Below are 24,859 nucleotides of genomic sequence, written 5' to 3'. Positions count from 1 at the left end.
AGTGCTGTCATATAGCCTACTGTACATGTAAATAATATTGCATGCCATATTTTTATTCCCTACCAAAAATGGTTGATTTAAATCTCAAACAGAATATTTGGTATAAAAAAGGAAGACTCTTTCTCTTAAAACAACGGTAAAGAACCACCAAGTAATGGTAATAAAAATAATACTAACAATATAAATATAAATATTTACTTTATATTGTATATACTATACAATATAAAGTAAAATAAACATTTGACACAACATTACTGAACATAATTAAATGATCTTTCACGCACACGTGTTCGTGTTTGCACACTTTGTATGGTGGACTTTAATCATAAAAGCTCGGGTAAAATATCACCCACAAGTGCAACAACGGCATAACGCAAACATCAGCAGTCTACTGCGATCAGCAGCATCTAGTTTAAAATTTTACGAAACTTGACTGTCAGACACAAGTCAATCAGACTCTTGTGGTCATAGATGAGCGAGACAGTGTCCCGAAAATGATAGAAATTCAGTTTGTATCCAAATGTCTTGATTGCAAATGAGTTGTGTGGAAATTCGCAAAGAGTAGAGGAGAGCAGGCCTACTCACGTGGTTCAAACGTTTCCACACAAACTGGTTAGACGAAACTTAATTTGTTTAGCCAACTTATTGCCATTACAGAACTGTGCAGAGAAAAAAACTGCTGCAAAATTAAACAACTTTTGATATGGGCAAAAGTTCAATTTACAGAAGCAAAAGTAAAAATTCTCACAAAAGTTGTTTTCATTTCTGTTTTTAGTGTTGATTTATAATGAGGCAAACTCAAAATCTGTTAGAACAAACTGTATTTAATTCCATGCAGTCAGATATGTAATTTACATAATTCCCCTTTAAGTGTGTGTGTGTGTGTCATCAATCCATGCATTATTTAGGCCAGTCCTATGGCTTTGTTGTGTATTTATTGTCAAGTGTCAAAATGATTGCTATATTACATATGACAAAGTTAATAAATGGCTTTTATTTACATTATATTTTAGTTTATCTTCAGTTTATCTATTTATTTTAATTAGATCAGAGACTGTTGTTAGAGGGGGATTTTTAATTTATAAAATTATTTAATTATAAATATTTTATTTTATAATGTAAATAGCTCCATATGTCATGTTACAATGTGCCCCTCACCTGTTACAACGTGTCCCACCTATGGGGCACGTTATAACATTTCATTTTCCTTCTTTTCAGGTAGATGGTGAAAAAAAGTATATGCTGCATTCATGAAACAAGACCACATATTTGCACCAGACATGTGTAAAATGAATGTGAAAAAAAGAAAAATACTTTGAACCCTAAGTACATTTACACAAACTTAAGAAAACCAAAAAGTGTTAGTTGTGAGCTCTCCCCTACAGAGGTGTGTGAGAATTAGAAGAATTCTAATTGTAAGAATTACAGAAATATTAGTAGTTTAATGTTTTTAATTATTTAAGTACTATCACTAAGGGGGAGCCTTTTCTATTATTATTATTATTATTATTATTTTGTAAAAAACGGCATAAATTGTTTTTAATTTTTTTTCCCCTGGCATTTTTTTCTCCCTTCATTCACAAGTGGCGCCTTATGGGAAATACCTGAAAAATATTTGATATTTTGATATAGTCCTTTGTGTAATGGACTAAAACAATGACCAATGAGACAAAAAATGAAATGGCAAGAACTATTTTTACGTTAAGCCAGCCATTTCTAGAACTGCACAAGGAAAACGCTTGATGTGGCTTGGTTTTTCTTCTGAGAAAACAAAAACCTCACCGAAACTCCACGCTTTGCATTTAATTGGGTCATCCATTCAGATGTTGGCAGTTTTCTTATTTCAACCAAGGTCACTGATGTTAATTTTTTTTTCTTTTTAACGGTTTTCTATGGAAAAATCTTAACGCAATACTATGCACTTTGTGTTTACATTATGAGCTCCTGATGTTAAGTAGTGAAAAAGACAAAGGTGTGTGATAAAATGTATTTTCTACCTGGTCATTGTTTTGAGTAGCAATAAAGTCATGTTAAGCATTTTAGAATGTCCTTTGAACTCAATAAACTCGAGTGTTATGAAATGCGCATATTTATAGATCAATATAATCAGAATGTGCATACCAAATAAAATTGCATTTAGTAACTGAATCATACGTGGTGCACATAATACACACACAATATACATGGCATGTTCATGTTTGACGTGCTTTGCCGCTTCCTGTTGCATTATGGTTCCGAGAGAGATTCACAGATCCCCGACTAAGAATAAACCGTGCATCGGCTTCGGCACGAGAAAGGACCGGTGAAAAATGAGTGTAGCCTAATGAAATGGTATATATCAAAACAAAATGTGCTACACTTTCATACATTTATACTCATAGTCAGTGATATGAAGACAACAATAGTTTATTGCCATTGCTGATCAATATCACTTGCTGTGCATTTTTTTTTTTTAACTGGCTAAGGTGGTCCCATGCGAGAAATGCACTCACTGACAGAACCATTAGCAATCGGTGTTGGTACAAAGAATGAAACACGACTGCCCTATATTAACCATGTCTCTCCTGTATCGCCTAATGTCGCGTCACACCACGTGATGTCACAGGATCTGTATCCCTTTGACGTGCATTCTCAAATTATAATGTTTATTAGGCCTATATATTATATTTATTTTAATTCTTCTAAATTTCCTTTATTTGGGGGCCTTTCTCAGTAAATACTGTTATGTGATTACTTGCGATTAATTAATCGGCACATCATGTAATTAATTAAATTAAAAACAGTTTAATCATTTGACAGCACTAGTTTAAATTAAAGATGCAGTGCTAAACAATGTTCACTCTCATGAACGTGCAATGGACGTCAAGATTTTTACTGAAAAATAAAAAAAAAGATTTGGTTATTTCTCACCGAAATCTATCGTATGCCTTCAGAAGACTTAGAATGTAATGCACTTTTACGACACTTTTCAAATTTTTCCAAAGCTTGAAAGCAAAATCACTATTCCTTTAAGAAATAGTACATACTATACATAAGAAATATACTAACTTTTACCCTGCTTTAATTACGACGGCCATATAATGTAAATGCACATAATAATAAATAAACCATTCTCAAAAAACGCAAACAAAAAAATAAAAAAAATAAAACAAAATAACAATATTTATAGGACAAAATAATCATCTCCACACAAAAAACGTTATGTCCATATTTTGTCACTGTGCATGATTTAAACATTGCTCTGAAGTTTGCCTATTAGATAACCAAGTTTAAAGGAATGTTCCGGGTTTAGTACAAGTTAGGCTCAATCAAAAGCAATTGTGCCATAATGTTGATTACCACAACAAATAATTTTGCCTCGTCCCTTTTTTTCTATGCAAAAAAAAAAAAAAAAAAAGCAAAAAAGAAAAGTGAGGCACTTACAATTGAAGGGTTTAAAAGGCAGAAATGTAAAGCTTATAATTTTATAAAAGCACTTACTAATGTAATGAATTAATAATTCTACTGTTAAAACTCCTGTATTATGTGAGCTGTAAAGTTTTAGGGTTTACGCAAAGGGTAAAAGTCAGTACTCGAAAACAGCTCAACTGTGACACTATTACAGCGGCACACTAAATCCCATTCCTACAAGCCCATCTATTAAAATTGTAGAATGACTTCATCTCACCTGGGCCACAGCTACATGTGTCTGTTGCTGCTGCTGGGTAAGCTGCTGTTGGAGCAGCTGGAGCTGGTGGTGCACTGACAGAGGGGTGCTGGCTGGAAGCTGACTGCCCGAGGGAAGCAGCAACTTCGGGGAAGCCAGCAGGATGTTGGGCTCTTCAGTGGGCTGGAGAAAGAGAAAAGGAGAGAAAGAGGAGACAGAGAACAGTTGTTTTGTCAAGATTTGTAATATATGAAATTTTTTTTATAAAACACTTCAAATATCATTTTGATAATCCATTTACACCTGTATAGTAGCAATTTATGCAAAGAGATTCAGAAATCAGACAATTCTGGGGGAAAAAATAGATACTGGCAACTGACTCACAATGTGACTTTCATTCTTAAGTGGAACACAAAAAAAGATGTTTGGCAGAATGTCTAACCCTGTCACCATTCACTTTCATTGCATCATTTGTCTATACAATGGAAGTAAAAGGAAAATGAGGCTAACATTCTGCTAACATCTACATTTGTGTTCCATGGCAGAAAGAAAGTCACAGGGGTTTGGAACAACAAGAGGTTGAGTAAATGACAGCATTTTTATTTCTGGATTAACTATGGCTTTAAAATATGCAGTAACTGCATTAAAATTTCTCTTTCCTTTTTGAAGCAAAAGCCTGTAACAAGGAATAAAACAACAACCAACTAGTTTTGCAGTCTTTAGTGCATTTATTTGCATGACAAATGTTGTCAAGAAATATTCTGAAACAACTGCGTCCTCCCTGTTAGGCTTGCTTGCTATTAGACTGTTAGGACCAACTCTGGTCAAAGATGTCTCTTTGCTAGCCCATATTGAAGAGTAAGACATTAATTACAGCAGTGCCTGCAGTCAAGCTGTGGTGTAAACAAACCGATCACAGAGGGGTGGGAGGCAGTCAATTGTGACAAACTGTTAGTTTTACCCTACACGGCCAATTTATTTATACCCTGGCCGGGATGAAAATATGGTAATGCCAGCTGTCAGATATTGACCTCCCACATACATGATAAGGGAGTATAAAAGCCTCAGCAGCAGCCAGAGATAAGAATGATTTTGCCTGAGATTGATATGCTGCATAGTGCCCTTTGAAATATTCTGCCATTGCCTGGTGCTAAATCACTGGCTGAAAGTCTAGAAACTCCAAACTGCTGTTTGATATTCAACTGTTGGCTACTACAATCTCCAATTTTACCATTAAAAGTTAACCAAAATTTTACTTTTTGAGCAGTCGGACATGTAGAATTTTGGCTCAACCACCGGTGCGAGTTTGGGATTGGGACTACTGGTCGACATATATAGATTTTTCAATGCCCGGTGTCGAAACCCATAGCTGGATTGTCAGTTGGAGAAATTGTCACAAAGGCTATATCTTATTAATGATACAAATGTGTGTTATCTCTAGCCGTGGTATTGTATATTGTTTTCAAACTCCTAGTACAAAACCCTCTTAAATCAGAATAATGTTCATCATATCTTTGTTATAGCTCTTAGATAAATAAGCAAACACAATCAAACCACACTGGCATACCACAGGCAAGGGTCAAAAATATTATGAAGACAGATTTTTTACCAAAAGATATAAATGTGTTCTTAGGCCAGGGCATGTGGTCATATTTTTATCTGGACAGGTTGCCACATTTATTTATCAGGAAAAATAGCAGATTGCTATTTGTGCCACTTCATTAACATACAATACACCCACAGTTTGCACACATATGCCCACAAATAGCGCAAGCACTCCCACACATGCCACTTTCATTTTGTGTTGACATGAAAATTGTGTGAAGTGCGGACATGAAAAGAGACCGTAGATTTTGTTTTTGTGGTTGGGATGGTTGGGACATGTTCCCCTGTCACCCCACAATGTTCCTATAAAACCTAGGCCACTCGTTTAGAGGTAAGTTCAATGGTGACAACTTGCCCCATAAAGTATGACAACATGCCCTGCTATTAGGACTTGTTGTTATAAAAGGTCAATGTCTGTTCAATGAAATTACTAAGTTACGGCATGAAAATTTTAATGGCACAAGCTGATACGTTCTTTGAACTTATTTGTTATTCAATCAGCTCGCTCACATGTGATATGTCAAGCCAATCGACTCACACGGTGTTAGCTAACTGGTCCTTCAGAGTCAGAGTGTACTCACACACAAGGGATTTTTTTTTTGGTGATAGGGGAAACAGGTGCACACAGAACATTACAGTGATACACAGAATATAAAACAAGATAAGAGTAAAAATAGACATGCACAAAAAAGGACATATAACATAGAATGGCGCATGTACATGTGCAAATGGTAATATATGTGCAATGTATGTGCAAGGTATGTACAGTTATTTCATTAAATATAAGTGAATTTACATATGTACATGATTATTTATTTACATTATTGCACTATGGTTTAGTCCTGAAGGCAGTTTAATTGTTCATGTGGTAAATGGCCGGAGGATAAAAGTAGTTCTTGTGCCAGGATGTCCTGGTGCTGAGTGCTCTGTAGCGCCGGCCAGAGGGCAACAGTTCAAAGAGGGGGTGGGCAGGGTGTGTGGGGTCCAGAATGATTCTACCTGCACATTTCCTCACTCTGGAGATGTACAGGTCTTGGAGGGAGGGCAGTGGGGCACCAATAATCCTCTCAGCAGTCCTGACTCTCCGCTGTAGGACGGGAGGATTTCTCCTGAAGTTCACTATCATCTCCACGGTTTTGAGCATGTTCAGCGCAAGGTTGTTGTGACCAGACAGCCAGCTGTTCAAACCTCCTTTCTGTAAGTAGACTCGTCAACATTGCGGATGAGGCCGATGGCCGTGGTGTCATCTGCAAACTTCAGGAGCTTGACAGAGGGGTCCTTTGTAGTGCAGTCATTCGTGTACAGGGAGAAGAGCAGTGGAGAGAGAACGCATCCCTCAGGAGCACCAGCGCTAATAGTGAGGGTCCCGGTCCCGGATGTTTCCCCAGTATCACTAGCTGCTGCCTGTCTGTCAGAAAGCTGGTGATCCACCGACAGATTGGGGTGGGCACAGAGAGCTGGGTCAGTTTGGTTGAGAGAAGATCATGATGGTATTGAAGGCTGAACTAAAGTCCACAAATAGGATCCTTGCATAAGTCCCAGGTCTATTGAAGTGTTGCAGGATATAATGCAGTCCCATGTTGACAGCGTCATCCACAAACCTGTTTGCTTGTTAAGCAAACTGAAGGGGATCTAGCAGGGGTCCAGTGATGTCCTTCAAGTAGGCCAAAACCAGTCTCTCAAACGACTTCATGACCACAGACGTGAGAGCGACAGGTCTGTAGTCATTAAGTCCTGTGATTTTGTTTTTTTTGGGGACCGGAATGATGGTGGGGCGATTGAAATAGCATGGAACTTCACACTGCTCCAGTGATCTATTGAAGATCTGTGTGAAGATGGGGGCCAGTTGGTCAGCGCAGACTTTCAGACAGGCAGGTGAAACACCGTCTGCGCCTGAAGCTTTCCTAGTCTTGTTTCTTGAAGGCCCGGCACACATCCTCATCACAGATCATAAGTGCAGGTTGAGTAGCAGGAGGGGGGAGGTGTAACTGGGTGTGTGAAATGAAGATCAGAGCAGGGGAGGGGTGTGAGACTGGGCTTTTCAAACCTGCAGTAAAACACAATCAGGTCATCAGCCAGTTGTTGATTCTCTACAGAGCGAGGGGGTGGTGTCTTGTACCTCTCCACACAGATGAAGGTTCGTTGTCTGAAAACTGATTTTTCAGCTTTTCAGAGTAGCTTCTTTTTGCCACACTGCCACTCTCCTTAGTCAGTGTGTTTCTGGCCTGGTTGTACAAGATTTTATCCTCACTTCTGTAAGCATCTTCTTTGACATGACAAAGCTGTCTGAGTTTGCTGTAAACCATGGTTTATAGTTATTGAATGATACAAATTTCCTAGTAGGGATCCATCCTCACAGAAACTGATATATGATGTCACAGTATCTGTGAGCTCATCCAGGTCTGTGGCTGCAGCTTCAAAAACACTCCAATCAGTGCATTCAAAGCAGGCTTGTAGTTCCAGCTCTGCTTCACTGGTCCATCTCTTTACAGTCCTTACTACAGGCTTAGCTGATTTGAGTTTTTGCTTGTAGGTCAGGAGAAGATGAACCAGACAGTGATCAGAGAGTCCTAAAGCTGCACGTGGGACAGAGCAACACCTTTACAGTGGTGTAGCAGTGGTCCAGTATATTTCTGTCTCTGGTGGAGCATATGATGTGTTTGCATTTTGACAGTTCACAGGTGAGGTTAGAATCTTTCAGAATAATAAGAGAGTCCAGGTGTTGTTGCTCCATGTCTGTGATGTGATCAGCCAGCTTCTGCAGCGCTGCATTCACGCATGCTTGTGGCAGGATGTAAACACTCACCAGAATAAACGAGGAAAACTCCCGCAGCGAGTAGAAAGGCTTACAGTTGATAAGAGTGCTTCTAAATTAGGGCAGTACATCTTCTTCAATGCTGTTACATCTATACACCAACATTCGTTGATGTATAAGCATGTCCTGCCGCCTCTCGTTTTCCCCGGTGATTCCGCAATGCGATCCGCTCTGAACAGATGAAAGCCCGGCAGATGTAACACGCTGTCCGGGATGGCTTCATTCAGCCAGGTTTCCGTGAAACACAGAGCAGTGGAGTTAGAAAAGTCCTTATTTGTTTGAGTGAGCAGAAGCAGTTTGTCCATTTTGTTGGTGATGGAGTGGACATTCGGCAGATGAATACTCTGCAGTGGAGTCCTAAACCGTGTTGACAGAGCTTCAAGTGTGGGCCGGCGAGCTTCGCTCGCTTGCGTCTCTTGGAGTGCTTGTAGAACACAGCTGTGCCTCCAACTAAGATGTCTAACAAAACGTCAGAATAACCTAACACCGGCAAAACATTATCAAGTATGCTCTGTCGAATATTCAGCAGTTCATCCCTGGTAAAACTGATCGTGAAAGAGTGAAAAAACATGACAAACAACAGTAAATTTGCTCAGTTTGCATGTAAGCCAGTTTCACTGCAGCGCACTGTGAGAGTTTTCTCTGAAAATACTATTTGCTTAGAAGTTTGTTGGGCTTTTTCTTGTAACAGCTTGCACGGTAAGGTCTGCTTTGGCCATGACAAAAAGAAGTGTGTCTTTATCAAGGCACTGGCACACATCGCTATCTTAGGTCATTTGTTTAAATAAATCCACACATAGCTAGGCTAGGTCACTAGTTAAATAAGCTCTGGGCTTTCCTGGCCCAGACACATTATGAGTCAAGTCACTAGCCATTCAAGCCTTTCGGACAAGCAGGCCAAAGCACACCTAGCTAGCATACACGCGGTGAACATGGCTCTTCGGTGCAGCAGCAGTACACAAGTCTTGTTGGTAGATCTGCAATTGTCTAATTGTGCAGCAGCATGTCATGAATGATTAATGAAGAATGTCTTGTGTTTTTCTAATTGTGCAGCAGCAGCAGCTTGTCAACATTATTAACTCAGTGTGTCTGTGTATGTTATATAGCAGTAGTAAGTCTTTATACTTGCTCAGCAGCAGCATCAGTGTAGCAGATCTAGTCCGCCAGGACCAAATCCTATTAATATGCCATACACACATTAACATGCTAAATCCTTCCGAGAGTTGTCATGAATGAACTGTATATTTTTTCCTGGGCAAGAATGGTGAAAATGTTCAATAGCTTTTTTGTAAACAAGACTTCAATGTACTGTGTGTGGCTTTACAGAAATTGACTTTCAAAAATAAATCTACACTGAAAACATAAAAAGTGTCTCAACCAGCCCTGGTCTCCCCTATATTATACAACTTTAGGCAAGAAAATCATATGTAGACAAAATGCAAACTCAAACGTTTTTATACCATATTTTCCATAACTTGCACTAGGTACCATGTAGCAAGTTGCCGAGTATTGACGACTACTGTCCAATGTTGATTTAAAATGCCCAAATTTCGCCCAATCTGTACTCCCAGAAAACCATTCATCCAGGCTCAAACACAATTGAGAGCAGTGTATTGGGGAAAAAGATGTTCCAGAGGATCACCTCTGCTCCTCACACTGTATCTTTCATATCTTACATGTTGGCTGGGCAAACACTGGTGAGCTGTTTCGGTTTGCTGATGAAGATTGCCTACTGTGTGTGCCTACATCCTGACAGCTATTTATTTGGGTAGTGCAGAAAAATGGCACATTGTAAACAACACCTGCTCTCACAGTGAATCTACGAGATCCTGGTGACATCAACTGAATTCATTGCTTGAAAAATCTGCATAGTGTGTCTTATATTTTCAGCTCATCTTTTGACGTAAACTAAACAAAAATGTAATTTGAGCATGACATGAGCATGATTAAATAATTAAATACTCTGTTAGTTTGAGGTGAGTGTATCAACACGATAAAATACACGACAGGTAAAATAATTTATGCTAAGAACAGTGTGTCTGGATTGAACACGCTGCATGTTTAGCATGTTTAGTATCTGAAAACCAACCATGGCCACAGGAAGCAGTTGGATGCACTTAATGAATATTTTCTTATTGAATTAACATATTCTTAATGAATGATTCATTAACGAATACATCTTACAGATTTCAAACTGTACCATCTCACAGCTCAACAAACACTTCCGGAACCCTGATGAGTAATACAGTCAGTGAGACATACAAAAGCTCTGATAAATAGAGTCAGAGTTTGCATGTCAACAGGCCTTGATAATGATGTATTTTTCATTTTGTATTCTGTGGTGGCACATAAGCAGTATGACCCAAACTGCTCAGCTGGGATACAGCCAAAATTTATCAGTGCAGGAAAGTGGGAGATAGATGGACCAGTAAAAATGGAGCAATTTAAAAAGGAGTAGTCTCAAAGGAAAACAGTGATTGACTGCAAAACGCACTGCCAAGGGACTTAAAACCAAACAGGTGGTTTGACCTCTCTAAACCTTTGCTGTCACACAGAGCACAAGAGATGCTGAATTGTAAATAAAAGAGAAATTAAAATCTATTGAAAAGCACTGAGATTATCATTATAGACAGAAGGGAAACAGTTTGCTATGGGAAGCTTTGAGATTGGAGCCATTTATTTTTTAACTTTAGAACCAAGCAATACAGTTTTTTTGTTGTTGTTGCATTATGCTGTCATTATGCTGCACAGTATCTGCAAGAAAGAACTTCTTTTTCTTCTTCACTATTTTCTGCAAATAATTCAGCTCAAACCACTTTACGTTCACCCTCTATTCAAACTTGTTTAGTAGATTTCAGCCTTTTCTATTTTTGCTCTAAACAGCTTTATGGATTAATCTTAGAAAAGAAATGTCTGGGTTTTCACCTCAAAATTAAAAGTAAAAGCATAAAAGAAATGAAAGAAAATGAAATAAAGAAAATGAAGCCTTTGTGCATGACCATTAAGATGTCCTATATTGTGAATTGTTTTTTTAATGACAATTAAGACAATCGAGCACTTTTCTCCCCAAATTCCCATGTGAAATAAATCTCCTTCTCATTACTGTTTAAAGTAATAATAATAAAAAAAATAAAATAAATAAATAAATAAAAAAACCTCCCCAATATTTATACCACGGTTAATGGAAACGAGTAAATGCTTCATGCTCAGTTCTTAAATCACATTGTTACACTGGAATTTTTCCAACAGTAATTGTGCATTTACATGTATATGATGACTTTACTGAATGTGTTTTGAAGTCAATCATAGATCATATAGAGAAGAAAACCTCACTGCTGTACATATTACATATACACCCCCACAGTGGCAGTGCTCTGACATTTTGGGCAGTTTTGAGTTAATTTCTCTCACACCAGTGGACAAATATGTAGACATGTTTTTTGTGCCTCTCTCTTACTCAGGGTCTTCCTGCACCACAACAAATACTGCAGATCATCTAGATTTTGCGCCCAAACAAAACAGCAAGTCCCACCAGTGTGTCATATTAAGAGCAAACAAGACTCATATTGCTATGACAACACTCAATTGTGCATGTCCCTAACCAGCAGTTTGACAGAGCAAACTCAGAGAAAGAGTGAAATTAAACCTTGAACACACAATGAAATAGAAAGAGAAAAACGTGAGATACAAAAAAGCAGATGAGGAACTGATCAACAAAGACTGGGGGAAAACTACGACAATTCCACTTAATGCAGTGTATTACTGCATGCTTGTGGAATTAAGTCACTGTTGGTCAGTGGTTATTGGATGTACAAATAAAATGCTTTAATACAGCTCTACATTTTCTGAGGCCATTTAGCAGGCTACACGTATTTTCAAAAAGACATTTTACACAACAGCTGGTTTGTTTTCGATTCAGCCTATTCAATTATTCAGGCCTCAGGGTGGTGAATACCAACTACAGAGAGGACGAGGAGGAGAATTAAAGATTAACCTAAGATTGAGCTCATGGTTAGCCATTATTACAGTAGCTACCGAATTTTTTTTTACTCAATGTTAAGGTTCACAGCTAGTGCACTGACTAGGGCAGGCATGCCAAAGAAACTCGAAGAAAACAAATAAAATAAAAGAGTCATGCATGTTTAACTTCTATGAGATTTATATCTCATTCAGACTGTAAAAACACTAGTCTTTTGCAGCCAGACTTTTGACTATTGGCATAAAGTCTGGTCTACTCTGCATTTAATTCTGCCCAAGAACCACCTATTAAGATAGGAAGGATGTGTTTGATCTTTAAGGCCAGAAACGTACTTTACGTAAATACACATATGCAAACGCAAGTGCTTTGCCAATGTATGGCCAACAAACAGTCTGGTTAAAAGGGCCGCCGCTGGCCAAATCGATGTCCTATGCAGATCTCCGCAATCGTCGGGCATCGATACTGCGAGCGCGAGGCAATCGTCTGTGTTTCGCAACTCCTACCGGGTCCTTCAATAATGTTTAATGTGTGAGTACTGGCAGCCAGTGGAGTTTCTGGTGGCCCCCCTAGTGAGTTGGTTCCCAATGCAGATTTCGTAATATGCGTATAGGGAGCGGCGGTACTGTGGTTGAACATGTTTAATGTGCATTCTTGCATTACTGTGGCGGTAATAAACCCTTAGTTCTCAAAGGTGCAATAGTGTATCGTTCAAAAGTCTGTGCCATTAAACTGGATGTGTTATTATTCAGGTAAGTTTCTATAAACATAGTGACTTTAACTTACTTGGCCAGCAATATTCTCAAACTGTTGCTCCTCCTTGACATTCTAGGCTTGAAAAGAGAAAACATACTGTAGAAGAGGACAGATAACACTGTTCGCTATTGCGCCCATTGTGGCAATGTTGAGACTGCAATGCGTATGAGTTTTTTTTTCTTAACTGATGAAATCGAGCATGTGTAGCTTGTGTATAGTATGTTTCGCTATTAACTCAAACTTCAAATTCCAACTGCAGTGTGTACAGAAAATACTGTAAAAAAATTAATAGCAGAAATGTTTGTAGACTTTCTAATCCAAATGTCTGTCCATATTAAAGTACAGATAATTACAGATTTTTTCACAGATGGACTTGAACTTGCTACTAAGCACCTCAAACAAACATCATGTATCTTTTCACGATTTGATGCAACCTAACCAAACTCTAGCAAATCTAGTGATTAGTTCTTCCCAAACCACTCTCTGTATCAACACGGTACCTTGCACATTTGTTTCCAGGCAATCAGATTGAAACTGACCATTTTCAGCCAGCGCTTACCAAATTTGTTTGCATTGTGCACCAGATGGTCAGTGACCAAACTGTCACATTTTGTCTGAGGCTACTATACCAACTAGTCAAGGTCATCACTGAAAAATGTGTAGAAAGTTGAATTTACAGAGCAGATAAGCAGACCAATGTAATACTTAGGAATAATCTCTAAGAAACATTTACAAATAAACATCTAAACATCAAAATACTACCTATCTAGCTTGCAAAAGTAAAATTAAAATGTCCTGAGGTCTCTGATAGTCTGGGATGGGAACTGTACTAAAGCAAATCATTTAAAAGTAGATTAGATTTCACAACAAAATCCACTGCTGTCTAAGGATGTCTGCACAGCTTGCTTGAAAAATAAATAAAAATATGCTGAGTATTACATTGTAAGCTTTTCTCAAGCACACAATTTCTATGCTAATTGGCAAAAACAATCGGGGGGCCTAACAAGGCAGCACATTCATTAACCAAGAAACAAACTTAAAGACCTGAATGTAAATCAGGAGTTTTTTTTTTTTTTTTTTTTCAGAGTTTGTTTGATATTCCAGACACGAAATGACACTCAGCAGCATGTACAATAGAACTGTGAAAAAAACACAAGCTTGGGTGCAAAGCGCAGTATAACTCATAGAACAGACACATAAAAACCTCTCTCTTGAACCTGTGAAATATCTCAGCTCTTCTGAATGTCTGAAGTGCTGGCTGTACCCTAGTGGAGAACCACGAGCACTTAAGGCTAAACGTGAAGAGCAATGTTCTTCTCACAGCTGCACTGGGTGATATGTGCTGGCAGCCACAAATATGCCCTCATTACCTTTCTGCTTAGGGCGTTCTGCTAAGCAGATGGCTGCCTCCTCTAAAAAGCTTATGTACACTGGATTTTTCTAGCTGTCCTTGACAGTTTTAAAGACATACAGCACAGTTCAAATGTTTACACTGAAAATCTGGGATTCAAATTTAAACCTGGAAATAAATTTAAGATTTTGAAATCTTTAAAATCATAGAAACATGTAACGTAAAATTAATAATAAATGTTTAATAATCTGCACTATTTTAAGGTCACTAAGCAAATTTACACATTTAAAGCAACATTAAAACAGCCATTTAAGTTGACAGTAATGTCTTTACGTAATGATTCGGTTCATTACAAATTAATCTCAATCGACATCACTTTTGGCATAAAGTTGATTTCCACCAAAAATTGTCCCTCGTTTATTAAAACCCCTTAAAACTTTATGGACCCACAGGAGAGCCCAAAGGGGGGCACTTTACCACAAAAAAAGTTTAAGCAGCCACAAATCACTGTAAAGTCACTGTATACATAAGACAGGCATATGAGTTATCATTTGAAAGCTTAGAATCTGATCTTTTCAGAGTTAACAATCACTTCTGCATTTATGTTGCTTGAAATAACACAAATAAGGCCTCAGATCATTCACGTTGAAAATCAGTGCTTTCTAGAGGTAATGGGGTAGAAATATTTATATAAAAGTCGGTAACACTTTCTATGAAGCCCATATTTTTAATGTATGGTAAAGGCATTATAATGCATTAGTAATGTCTCATAATACACCTTATGTCATAACTTCTCATAAATAATTGTAACCACAATTATAATACTTTATAATACTTGCCTATTTATAGTTATACCTTAGAGTATAATGCATTATAACACAAGCAACATCTGATTTTATCTGCAGAAGTTATAATGTATTATATATATATATATATATATATATATATATATATATATATATATATATATATATATATATATTTGCAATATATACTGTATAATTGGTATGCTTTAAGTAAAGTGACAAAAGCACTTTAAACATCCATAAGATATTTTTAAGTGGTTATAAGACATTACAAGTCATGCTGGAAGTTATATACTTATATAAACATTTGAGATATTACGAAAAACACTTGTAAAGCTGAAAGCTTCAAATATATCTGAAACTCTAAATATGTAAAAAAAAAAAAAAAGAAAATAAATCAAACTGATTCTATACTGGACTCTATTCAATAAACTTTAATGTTTGTGCATCTTATTTGGAGACTTATTTTATAAATAACTTTAATAATAATAATTCCTTACATTTATATAGCGCTTTTCTAGGCACTCAAAGCGCTATACATAGTATAGGGGGAATCTCCTCAACCACCACCAGTGTGCAGCATCCACCTGGATGATGCGATGGCAGCCATAGTGTGCCAGAACGCCCACCACACACTAGCTATTGGTGGAGAGGAGAGTAGAGTGATGTAGCCAATTCAGGGATGGAGATGATTAGGAGGCAATGATAGATAGGGGCCAATGGGGGGAATGGGATTTTTAATGACCACAGAGAGTCAGGACCTCGGTTTAACGTCTCATCCGAAAGACGCTGCTTTTTTACAGTATAGTGTTCCCGTCACTATACTGGGGCATTAGGACCCACACAGACCGCAGGGTGAACACCCCCTGCTGGCCTCCCTAATACCACTTCCAGCAGCAACCCTGGTTTTCCCCAGATGGTCTCCCATCCAGGTACTGGCCAGGCTCAACCCTGCTTAGCTTTAGTGGGCAACCAGGCAAGAGCTGCAGGGTGATATGGCTGCTGACTTTCACTGTATACGTTTGACTTGAAATGTATTGTATGTGACATGTTTATTGTATGGCTGTTTATAAGAAAACTTTTGCTTTTGTAATTTAAAGCAGGCAAAGAGCACTTATAATATGATCATGTCATAAACCCTTTTGACGATTAGCTTTATAGCTTCTGCTGCATTAAAATTGGATGTTGCTTGTGTTATAATACATTATACTCTAAAGTATAACTATGGGGAAGTCTTATGATGTATTATAATTGTAGTTATAATTATTTGCAGTATAATGCATTTACAGTGCACTATAAATATGTGCTTCATTGAAAGTGTTACCGAAAAGTCCTTCACATAGCACATAAATGGACAAGTCATATATAAAATGAAAGCTTAATTTTGTTGTTCTATCACAGTTTGAAAGATTTTCAAAAGAATCACAAAGTGAAATATGATTTCTGTAAGTCATCAAATACAAACGTCTCATTTATGCTCCAATAACTGCTGCTGTAAGCCCCAAATAGCTAAAAACGTTGTATCTGCTTTTACCTTAGGAAGTTTTCTAAAACAAATGAGCCATTTTTGTCTGTGAGCTTGCCAGGCTGAATAATCCAATGTTATATCTTAGATGTCCAGAACAAAATATGCCATCCAGAAGGAAAAGCATGCAAAACAAATAATCAGAAAATATGTTTTCGACTATTGATGATAAAAGTTTTATCATCGCAAAGGAGTGGATCTCAGATTTATAATGACACCGAGATTGAGCTTCTAGTCCACTCAGAAACTTAGATATTCAATGAAACAACAAGGGTGGTGCTTGAACTGAAAATTAGATTGAATGTCTATGGACATGTTTAGCTAGGATTTACCAGCGTTACAGCACTTAGCAGTTTATGGGTTATGCCAGCATTACGTCATCATGACAACGAAGTTGTAATACTGGATGTAACTTCACACAGATAAGGTTAGTAAGCAATTTTAAGCAATCATGCTGCTTATAGCAGGGTGTTAGGAGGGAAAACTTTTCACTAAAATCGATATGCAGGTAATATAATTTGTAATGAAAAAGTGTATTAAATTAAAAAAGTGCTAAACTGAAGTACATTTACAAGTGAATTTAGGCTCTTGAACAGCACTGTATCTGAAAATGGAAAGGCATCTTGAACAGAAGTGGTGGTGCAGACCTGAGAAAATAAAACATGTGGGTGATGGATCTGTTCGATAAAAGGGCAGCCCACCCTTCCTCTTTGATCGTACTGCCTTTCTCTGTCATTCACCACAACCGCCCATTGTTTACCACACCCACAACAACTCCACCACAAGGGCACTGTTTTCCCTTTTAACACCCTGCTATATGTAGTACAATAAACAACGAGGGCTAGAAAATAACAAATGCAGAATATGTAGTCATGACTGGCAAGTTTTTACACACTATCTACACTGTACGTGAGCAGCTAGTCATCAATGAAGCTGTCTACACTGGAAGCGTCCATTGTGTCCAACCAAATGTATATGCAGCTTTAGCTACAATAACATTACAGTAATAATTACATAATAAGTAAATGTTTATACTAGCATTTTCCATTGAAAATAAATAAGAATACAGGTTATTTTCCCTGTTTAACCCTTGGTAAAGTATACTCAAGTTCACATCTGATTGGTCTGTGCTTTCTGCACGTCATTTGGATTATTAATTTCGATGGTCCAGTGTAGACAGCCTCAAGCCATTGCGGCGCGGCACGTCAACAGCCGTGCCCGGTGTCGACAGTGTGTTATGGGATTAGACATTAAGGGTAGTGTTGAAATAAGAGCATAAACAATTAAGTACCCAAGCTATTCTTGTATAAAAGAGCATGAACAGGTCATTTGGGGAATGGAATAGAATGCTGAAAGATCTAAACACCAGTGACATTATGCATGTAAGCGAACACCGTTGCCTTTGTCACTAACCTCACTGATTCAAGACAACGTCTGAAACCAAGTCGCAAGAGACAATGACATTGTGAACACACTGGTAGATATGACATTGTACGTTGCCTGAGGGTACTGGCACACCCTAGACAATAATAAACTTCAAAAAGACCTGACAACAGTGGTGTGTCTATAAGAACATGTCCACATGGATTTCCTCTATTGATACATCAGGATCCATAGGGTATAGCACAATAACCCAAAAGATCAAACAATCTCAAATAACTGCATTTTTAAGCATGTCATTTCAAGTTTATAAAGGATCCTTTTGCACTCTGGTGGTTCATTAAGGACCAGGTAAAATAAAAGTTGGCATTAAATATCTCAAGACAGGACAGTTTTCAGACATACTGTCTGAAGGAGAATCAAAAGAGGTTTCAGCTATTAAATATCATATCCATCACTAAAGATGATTAAGTGCGACCGTAAATGGCTGGCTTTTTTACTGTCTTTCACGCATTCAAAGTAATGTTAAATGTCACTGGAAACCATCAGCATATGGATGGAAGCAAATTAACTAATCATGCATTGAATTATCATGCATCCTTTTGAAAGCAATCTAAATGTATTACTGAATGAATTACGAAGACAAAAGTGTTTGTAATAACTTTTGAAAGATCGCTGAGTGCGAAATGCCAAAGCTTTATCAGACTGTGACTAGACTATGCATCTCAACAAGGCCAAAGTTATTTGGTTGAAATTCATTTATAGTTTGCTATATTTAAGCATCTATTGTTTCCTGGCAGGGATGATTCAATATCTGTCCCAATGGTTAGTGCTTTGTTGTATAAAGAGCAAAGGCTACTCTATGCCTGAATAGTACAACAATAGTAAAATAAATTGTTCAATTTCTTTCAATCTCTCCATTTATTAGCGATTAGAGAGGGCACTGACAAAGCACCTTATACTGTTTTTCTTTTGTCATTCTTGAATTACAACACGTTGGTTTGCCAGAATACAAGTTTATCGAGGTTGGAATAAAACAACATTTGTCAGCATAAAGAGGCTCTAACTCTTCTAGGTAGGAAATGAGTGGGTCTCTTAAGAGTTCATGTTAGACAGACATTTAGGTGATAAAACTAAATTGATTGCAGAGGCTCTTGAAGCTGAATGCCTTTCCCTTTCAAAGTCAGTTCCTTTATCTCTCCTCTCAAATCCCAAAAAATTTACATGTTTAGAGGGAAAACAAACAAGAGGATGTTAATGAATACATGCAATGAAGAATAAATATAAAACTCTTGTTTTATAGTGATGTGTGATAAAGTGACTCAAAAATTAAAGTCACAAACTCACAAATTATTGGTCTGAATAAATCTAATGACTCACTCCCTAACAGAACTGGTCAAATCTAACGCAAAATGAACCAAGAAAAGTTACTGTGGGTACTGTTAATGACTTACTTTTATCATATAAAGGTATAAATAATTGTTGTTATATAAAAATAGTATTGTTTTTTAGTATTTTTGTTCAGTATATAATTAGGACTCAAAAGTGATGGTTTGTTAACCAAGAATCGTTAATGTAATCGGAATAACGAAAGGGAATTGGAACCAGAATTGTTAAAAATTCCCATCCCCAATCCCAGCAAGCACAAGTATAAGAGCACAGAGGAATTAAACATCCTCTGGCTGCCCCAAAAATGTGTAACAACCAGTCTGATTTAAACAGCAATCCACTGCTGAGGATGCTGAAATTGAGCACTAGGGCAAAAGCAAAGCTGTCTCCTACATGAGCTGAACTCAGGCCATCATTAATTATCCAGAGAAATTACCTTTGCTTTGAATGACATAATGGCTTTTGGGCACCATCTAGCATTTATAGGCCTGAGGGCTCTTGAAGAGCATCTCGGTACTGTGATTCCTCAAAATCCCATCTCCAAACCCTTTTCTAAATGCACAGTTTGATCCGGATGGACACTGAGAATAAAAATGGAAAGACTACAGTTTTCTTCCAAAACCTAGTTTTGGAACCTACATGGGCACTTACATAGGCAGCTAGCTTCTTCCTAACCTCTACATACTGTATGCACATTGGTACAAGATGCTCTGATTAAGTGTATGGGAGACATGACTAAAGTTTGGTGCTAACATGTTGCTAAACTAACACTGTGGTACTCTACTAAGCATTAAAATGCATAGCACACACAATATGGGGTACAATAATAAATTTTAATTACACCAAACTATTTTTATCGATACCGGTATTGAATGAAATACCAGAATATTTATGATCAACATTTATCTCACCTTTTCTGTCCGCCATCTTGAATTTGTTTTCGCTGAGCTGAGTAGAAATGCAAACTGGGATTCTTCTCTACACACCCTTTGCTAAGGGTACATGCAATTGTGCATTCAAATTTGGTCAAAACAATAGCAGCTTTTCAACTAACAGGCCGAATGGTTTGGGGCACAATGAATAGCATTTTCACTTGAGCATGTTTCGGCAAAGAACAATTAGTTCCTGGTTCGGATTTCTCAGCACGGCTTAGCTAGCTATACTCTGCTGGTGGCGAATAACGATTGGTCACTTGCCCAGTCAGTCTATTTAATCTTTGCAGCACCCCAACGGAAAAAGAAACTGTAACCATGCCAGCAAACCTGGATCGGTACAGAATGACACAAAGCCACAACGAGATCCGTTCAGCCCAAAGTGCCTATGGTATCTAAAGAGACAGGATAATTAGGATGCCTACCTTTTGGAACAGTGAGAGAACTCATGTATTGCCTTAAAATTCTCGGCAATTAACTAGGTTCTGAAGAAAGCATATGTCTTTACCTTAAGTATAACTACAGTAGATAATGTCCAACTCCTTGGGGGTCTGGATGATTTTGTGAGTAGACTTTTTTCCTGCTTCCAGGTGATATATGTGCCCAATGACTAAAGGGAGCTAATTCTTGGCAGAAACTTGGCTGTTTGCCAGGCAGAGACAGTCTGATAAGATCAGAGCTACACTTGTCTATATTTGATATTCCCTCAGCAGTGGGTTGGCTCAAGACTTCATGATTGTGGTTTTGAGGCGGACTGACATTGGGTAAAGTTCAGCACCGTTCATGAGAAGGAATGATCCTCTCTTATTAGTTATTCAGCAGCCGTTGTCTGAAAAACCCACCAAAACACACATGCAGTTTCTCATAAAATGGGATCCAGGCAAGTCCTATGCCCATTCAGTTTCCAAAGCTCAGAGAGGAACTCCATTCAGAGTTATAAAAACTCACAAATTATCTCTTTTTAAGAAAACATCTGCCTGTTTTCTATAAACAATATGGTGGGGTGAAATAGAGATTTGCTGCTCTAATTAACAGCAGGCAGAAAAAGAAACACCATAAACATGGTAATTTGTTCCACTATGCATGTTAAACAAGCAAGCACACACCAGAACTCACCTTTAAAAATTGTATTTATAGGTGAATTTTTTTTTTTAAATGTTGTGAAGCCAAAAATCAAGGTCTGGTTCCAGATTAGTTAGCTTATTTAAGAGAAAATCATTCAGATTTTTAAAATCCTCTTACATAAAATATTTTCTCTAAAAATCCAAAATGATTGCCAATTTTAACTGTGGGCCCATGTGAGTGGAGGAATCGCATTATACATGTTAACCTGATTTTAACAAAAAATATTTAAAAAAAAAATTGCACTCCCTTTATTTTTCTTTACTCTTTTCACTTGTTTTTTTTTTTTTTTTTTTTTTTTTTTACAATGTGTCAAGCAACACACTGGTGTACACTAATGCCCCAGTATAGTGACGGGGACACTATACTGTAAAAAAAAAAGCACCGTCTTTCGGATGAGACGTTAAACCGAGGTCCTGACTCTCTGTGGTCATTAAAAATCCCAGGGCACTTCTCGTAAAGAGTAGGGGTATAACCCCAGTGTCCTGGCCAAATTCCCCCCCTTCACTGAGCACTTCATTAGGAACACCTGTACTGCTACATATTCATGCGATTATCTAATCAGCCAATCATGTGGCAGCAGTGCAATGCATAAAATCACACAGATATGAGTCAGGAGCTTAAGTTAATGTTCACATCAACCACCAGAATGGGGAAAAATGTGATCTCAGTGATTTCGACCGTGGCATGATTGTTGGTGCCAGACGGGATGGTTTGAGTATTTCAATGGGCTACAACAGCACAAGACCACATCGGGCACTTTATTAGGACCATATTGTTTTTAATAAAGTGCTCAGTGAGTGTAGTAAGTTACGTATGTTGGCAATGTAATGCTAATACCAGGTGTAAACAGCAATCTCTCTCACCTGTGGGTTTTTTTCTTTTCTTTTTGCAACTGATCAACCAAGTCAGATGTTATTGCAAAGTGTAAACTGTTCCATAGTCTCTTTCTAGGGAATCAGGACAAGTATTGTTTAAGCCATTAGACTAAATCACACCTCTTTTTTTATTTTTTATATAACATTGAAGTGCACAAATTTCCATTAGGGTAAAAATTATCTGAAACTAAATGAAATAAGGACACAGCAGAGATTTCTGTGCTCCAGCTGGCTCAGAGTAAAAGTCCTCAAAATGTTTATGACTAACTTATAAATCATGGAACAACCATCTGAGACAACCCAAACACTTCTGACATTATAATTTCCTGAGGAGAGCAGTGTCTTATCAGTCTTAGACATGATTCCAGCCTAATCATCTCAGACACTGATGCACCGAACCCACAAAATTATGCCTGGGAGGAAAGATAAACAGCCTTCAGCGAACTAGAACAAAAGCTATGTTTACCCTAACGGAGGCAAGCACGGAAAGCTCGCATTCAATATCTGAATGTTCATAATGCTATTTTCAGGCTGACTCAAATCGTAAAAGTCCAGCTCTATTAGAATGTTTGTCATTGTCGTACCCATGTCATTTTTAAAATCCAGATGGTAAATTGGCAAACCGTTTTTCAAATAGATTTATTTAATGTCAAAAAAAATTCTTGTTCTTTCCTTACAATGGCAGGCACAGAAAGTCCAAAATGAATAAAATCTCAGATGCAGTTTATTGTTCAACCAAACTCCCAATAATAACCAGAAAAAATGAAGATTTGGTGCATAACACAGCACTTTTAAGTATAAACAAGCACAAAACACAACTGAGACTCTTATTTTAAAATGACGAAATGATAAAAAAAAAAAAAAAAAAAAAATATCAGCAACTATTGGCATAGATTGCCGATAATCGATAGTTCCAAAAAGCAAATATCAGCACAGAATAATCTGTCAAACCGATATATCAGTCTACCTCTATTTGATATACATCTCCATATTTATGAAATTTCTCTGAAAGAAGCGCTTTTTTTAATCAGAGGAATCATGATTTCGAACAGCTACTGTTATAAAGTTGAAAATAATTGCTACCAGTAAAAATAATCAAGGCATGTTTTCCTACATTGTTTTTACTCATTATATTTTTACTACAATTTATGAATGAATTCTTTTAAATGTGTATTGTATATGGTTTCATCTAAGCAGGGTCAAAGTAAAACTACATAATCCACTGCAGCACAGCATCTTTCACACTCTAAGATTATGCTTATGTATTTAGAGCTGCATCTGGACCTCAGGCTGTGTCACCATGAGTATAAAACAACCTAATCTGCAATGAAAACATGCAGAATAACCTTCCCTCGATTACTGAAGTTAACTGGAAACAGTGCAAGGGACATGTTTGTAAATGCTGATACACACCAGTTTTGTAACTACTTTTACAACCTACATTATAGAAAATCATGGTTAAATATTGATATAGATTGAATAATTAAGAGGGCAAGGGAGTTGTAGCGAGATACCTTTGTGTCATTGGTGACATTGTCCTCTTTCTTGGCTGCATCTAGGTCAGTGACTCCACGACTGAACTCATCCATTGTGCTGTCAGGGAGGGGTAGTTCCTCTGCATCAATGTCTGTCTCCTCTGCTGCTGGCTTTTCGGCCCCTGTCAGCTCTCGCCCTTTAGAGAGAAGCAATTCATCTTACTAAATATTAATTACTGAGACGGGGTGAATGATCAAACCTTGATTTTGTGTAGAGAGCTGGAAAATAACACGATACAAGGAAAACAGTGACTAACCCTTAGTAATGTACCTGTGAAAGTGACCCAATTAAAAAGTTTAAAAAGTAGTATATCAGTGTTGTTAAGTATAGTCCTTACTCAGGTAGGTGTTGTTTATGGTATACGTTTGTTTTGTGTGTTGGAACATGGAACTGCAGAGCTTGAAGGAACTAGGCAAACTTTCTGCTAAATGTGAATATCACTGTATACATATATATTTTGTTTTTTTCTGTAAAATGAAGCGTCTCACTTTCTTAGTTCATGCATGACACAAAGTGACCCCAAAAGTATCAAAACCTTTAAGCACATTGAACAAAACCTTATGAATGAACGTAGTTCATCACATTAACTATGGACGTGTTTCACTAAAGTTTCAACAACCAAAACATGTCCAAACACCCTTTGTCTTAAATTTGTAACAGTATATCAATAGTTTTATCATTTAAAACCTAACAAGATAGTTTTTAGCTTGAAAATAGTTCTTCTGATATCTTTCTTTAAAAAAATCCCACTTGGTTTGATATTTTGTTCCATCATGCAATGACATTCATGCATTTTTGAGTGTGGCATTTTTTAAGTGTACAAATACTTTGGGCCACAGCATCATTCGAATTCAGAGGAAAATTCTTATTGCATTTCTTATCCACACATGTACGCAAATAAAGGTATTATGATTGAACATTGATATTTCCAGCGTGAACCTTTAATCCCAAACTGACAGGAAGTCAGTTTGTTCCCTGTGGAGGGAGGTGTGTTACTGGTGCTGGCCTGACACACATTGAAAACAATTATTTGTTGGCTCAACAACAACATTTTAAGATAAATAGCTTTTCTCAAAACATTGTTTATTTCCGACATTTTTTGTTTTGCTTAAAATGAATTAATGTGTGCACCACAAAAATGT

At 37.4% G+C, this 24,859-nt stretch overlaps 1 protein-coding gene across 5 annotated transcripts in view; it reads right to left on the bottom strand.

Annotated features, from left to right (window-relative positions):
* The window catches only part of LOC127445640 (carboxyl-terminal PDZ ligand of neuronal nitric oxide synthase protein-like), a 204,553-nt gene that overhangs the window by 37,077 nt on the left and 142,617 nt on the right, over positions 1–24,859 (bottom strand). For all 5 annotated transcript variants that reach the window (XM_051705844.1, XM_051705845.1, XM_051705847.1 and 2 more), the window contains 2 exons: positions 23,696–23,853; positions 3,668–3,829 (listed from right to left, as the gene is read on the bottom strand). In XM_051705844.1, the coding sequence (XP_051561804.1) occupies positions 3,668–3,829; positions 23,696–23,853 (320 nt within the window). The remainder of the gene's footprint in view (positions 1–3,667; positions 3,830–23,695; positions 23,854–24,859) is intronic.

Source organism: Myxocyprinus asiaticus, chromosome 9 (assembly GCF_019703515.2).
Source record: "Myxocyprinus asiaticus isolate MX2 ecotype Aquarium Trade chromosome 9, UBuf_Myxa_2, whole genome shotgun sequence".
NCBI lineage: Eukaryota > Metazoa > Chordata > Actinopteri > Cypriniformes > Catostomidae > Myxocyprinus > Myxocyprinus asiaticus.
The sequence above is the reverse complement of the archived record's forward strand: the minus strand, read 5'-3'. Positions and strand labels throughout refer to the sequence as shown.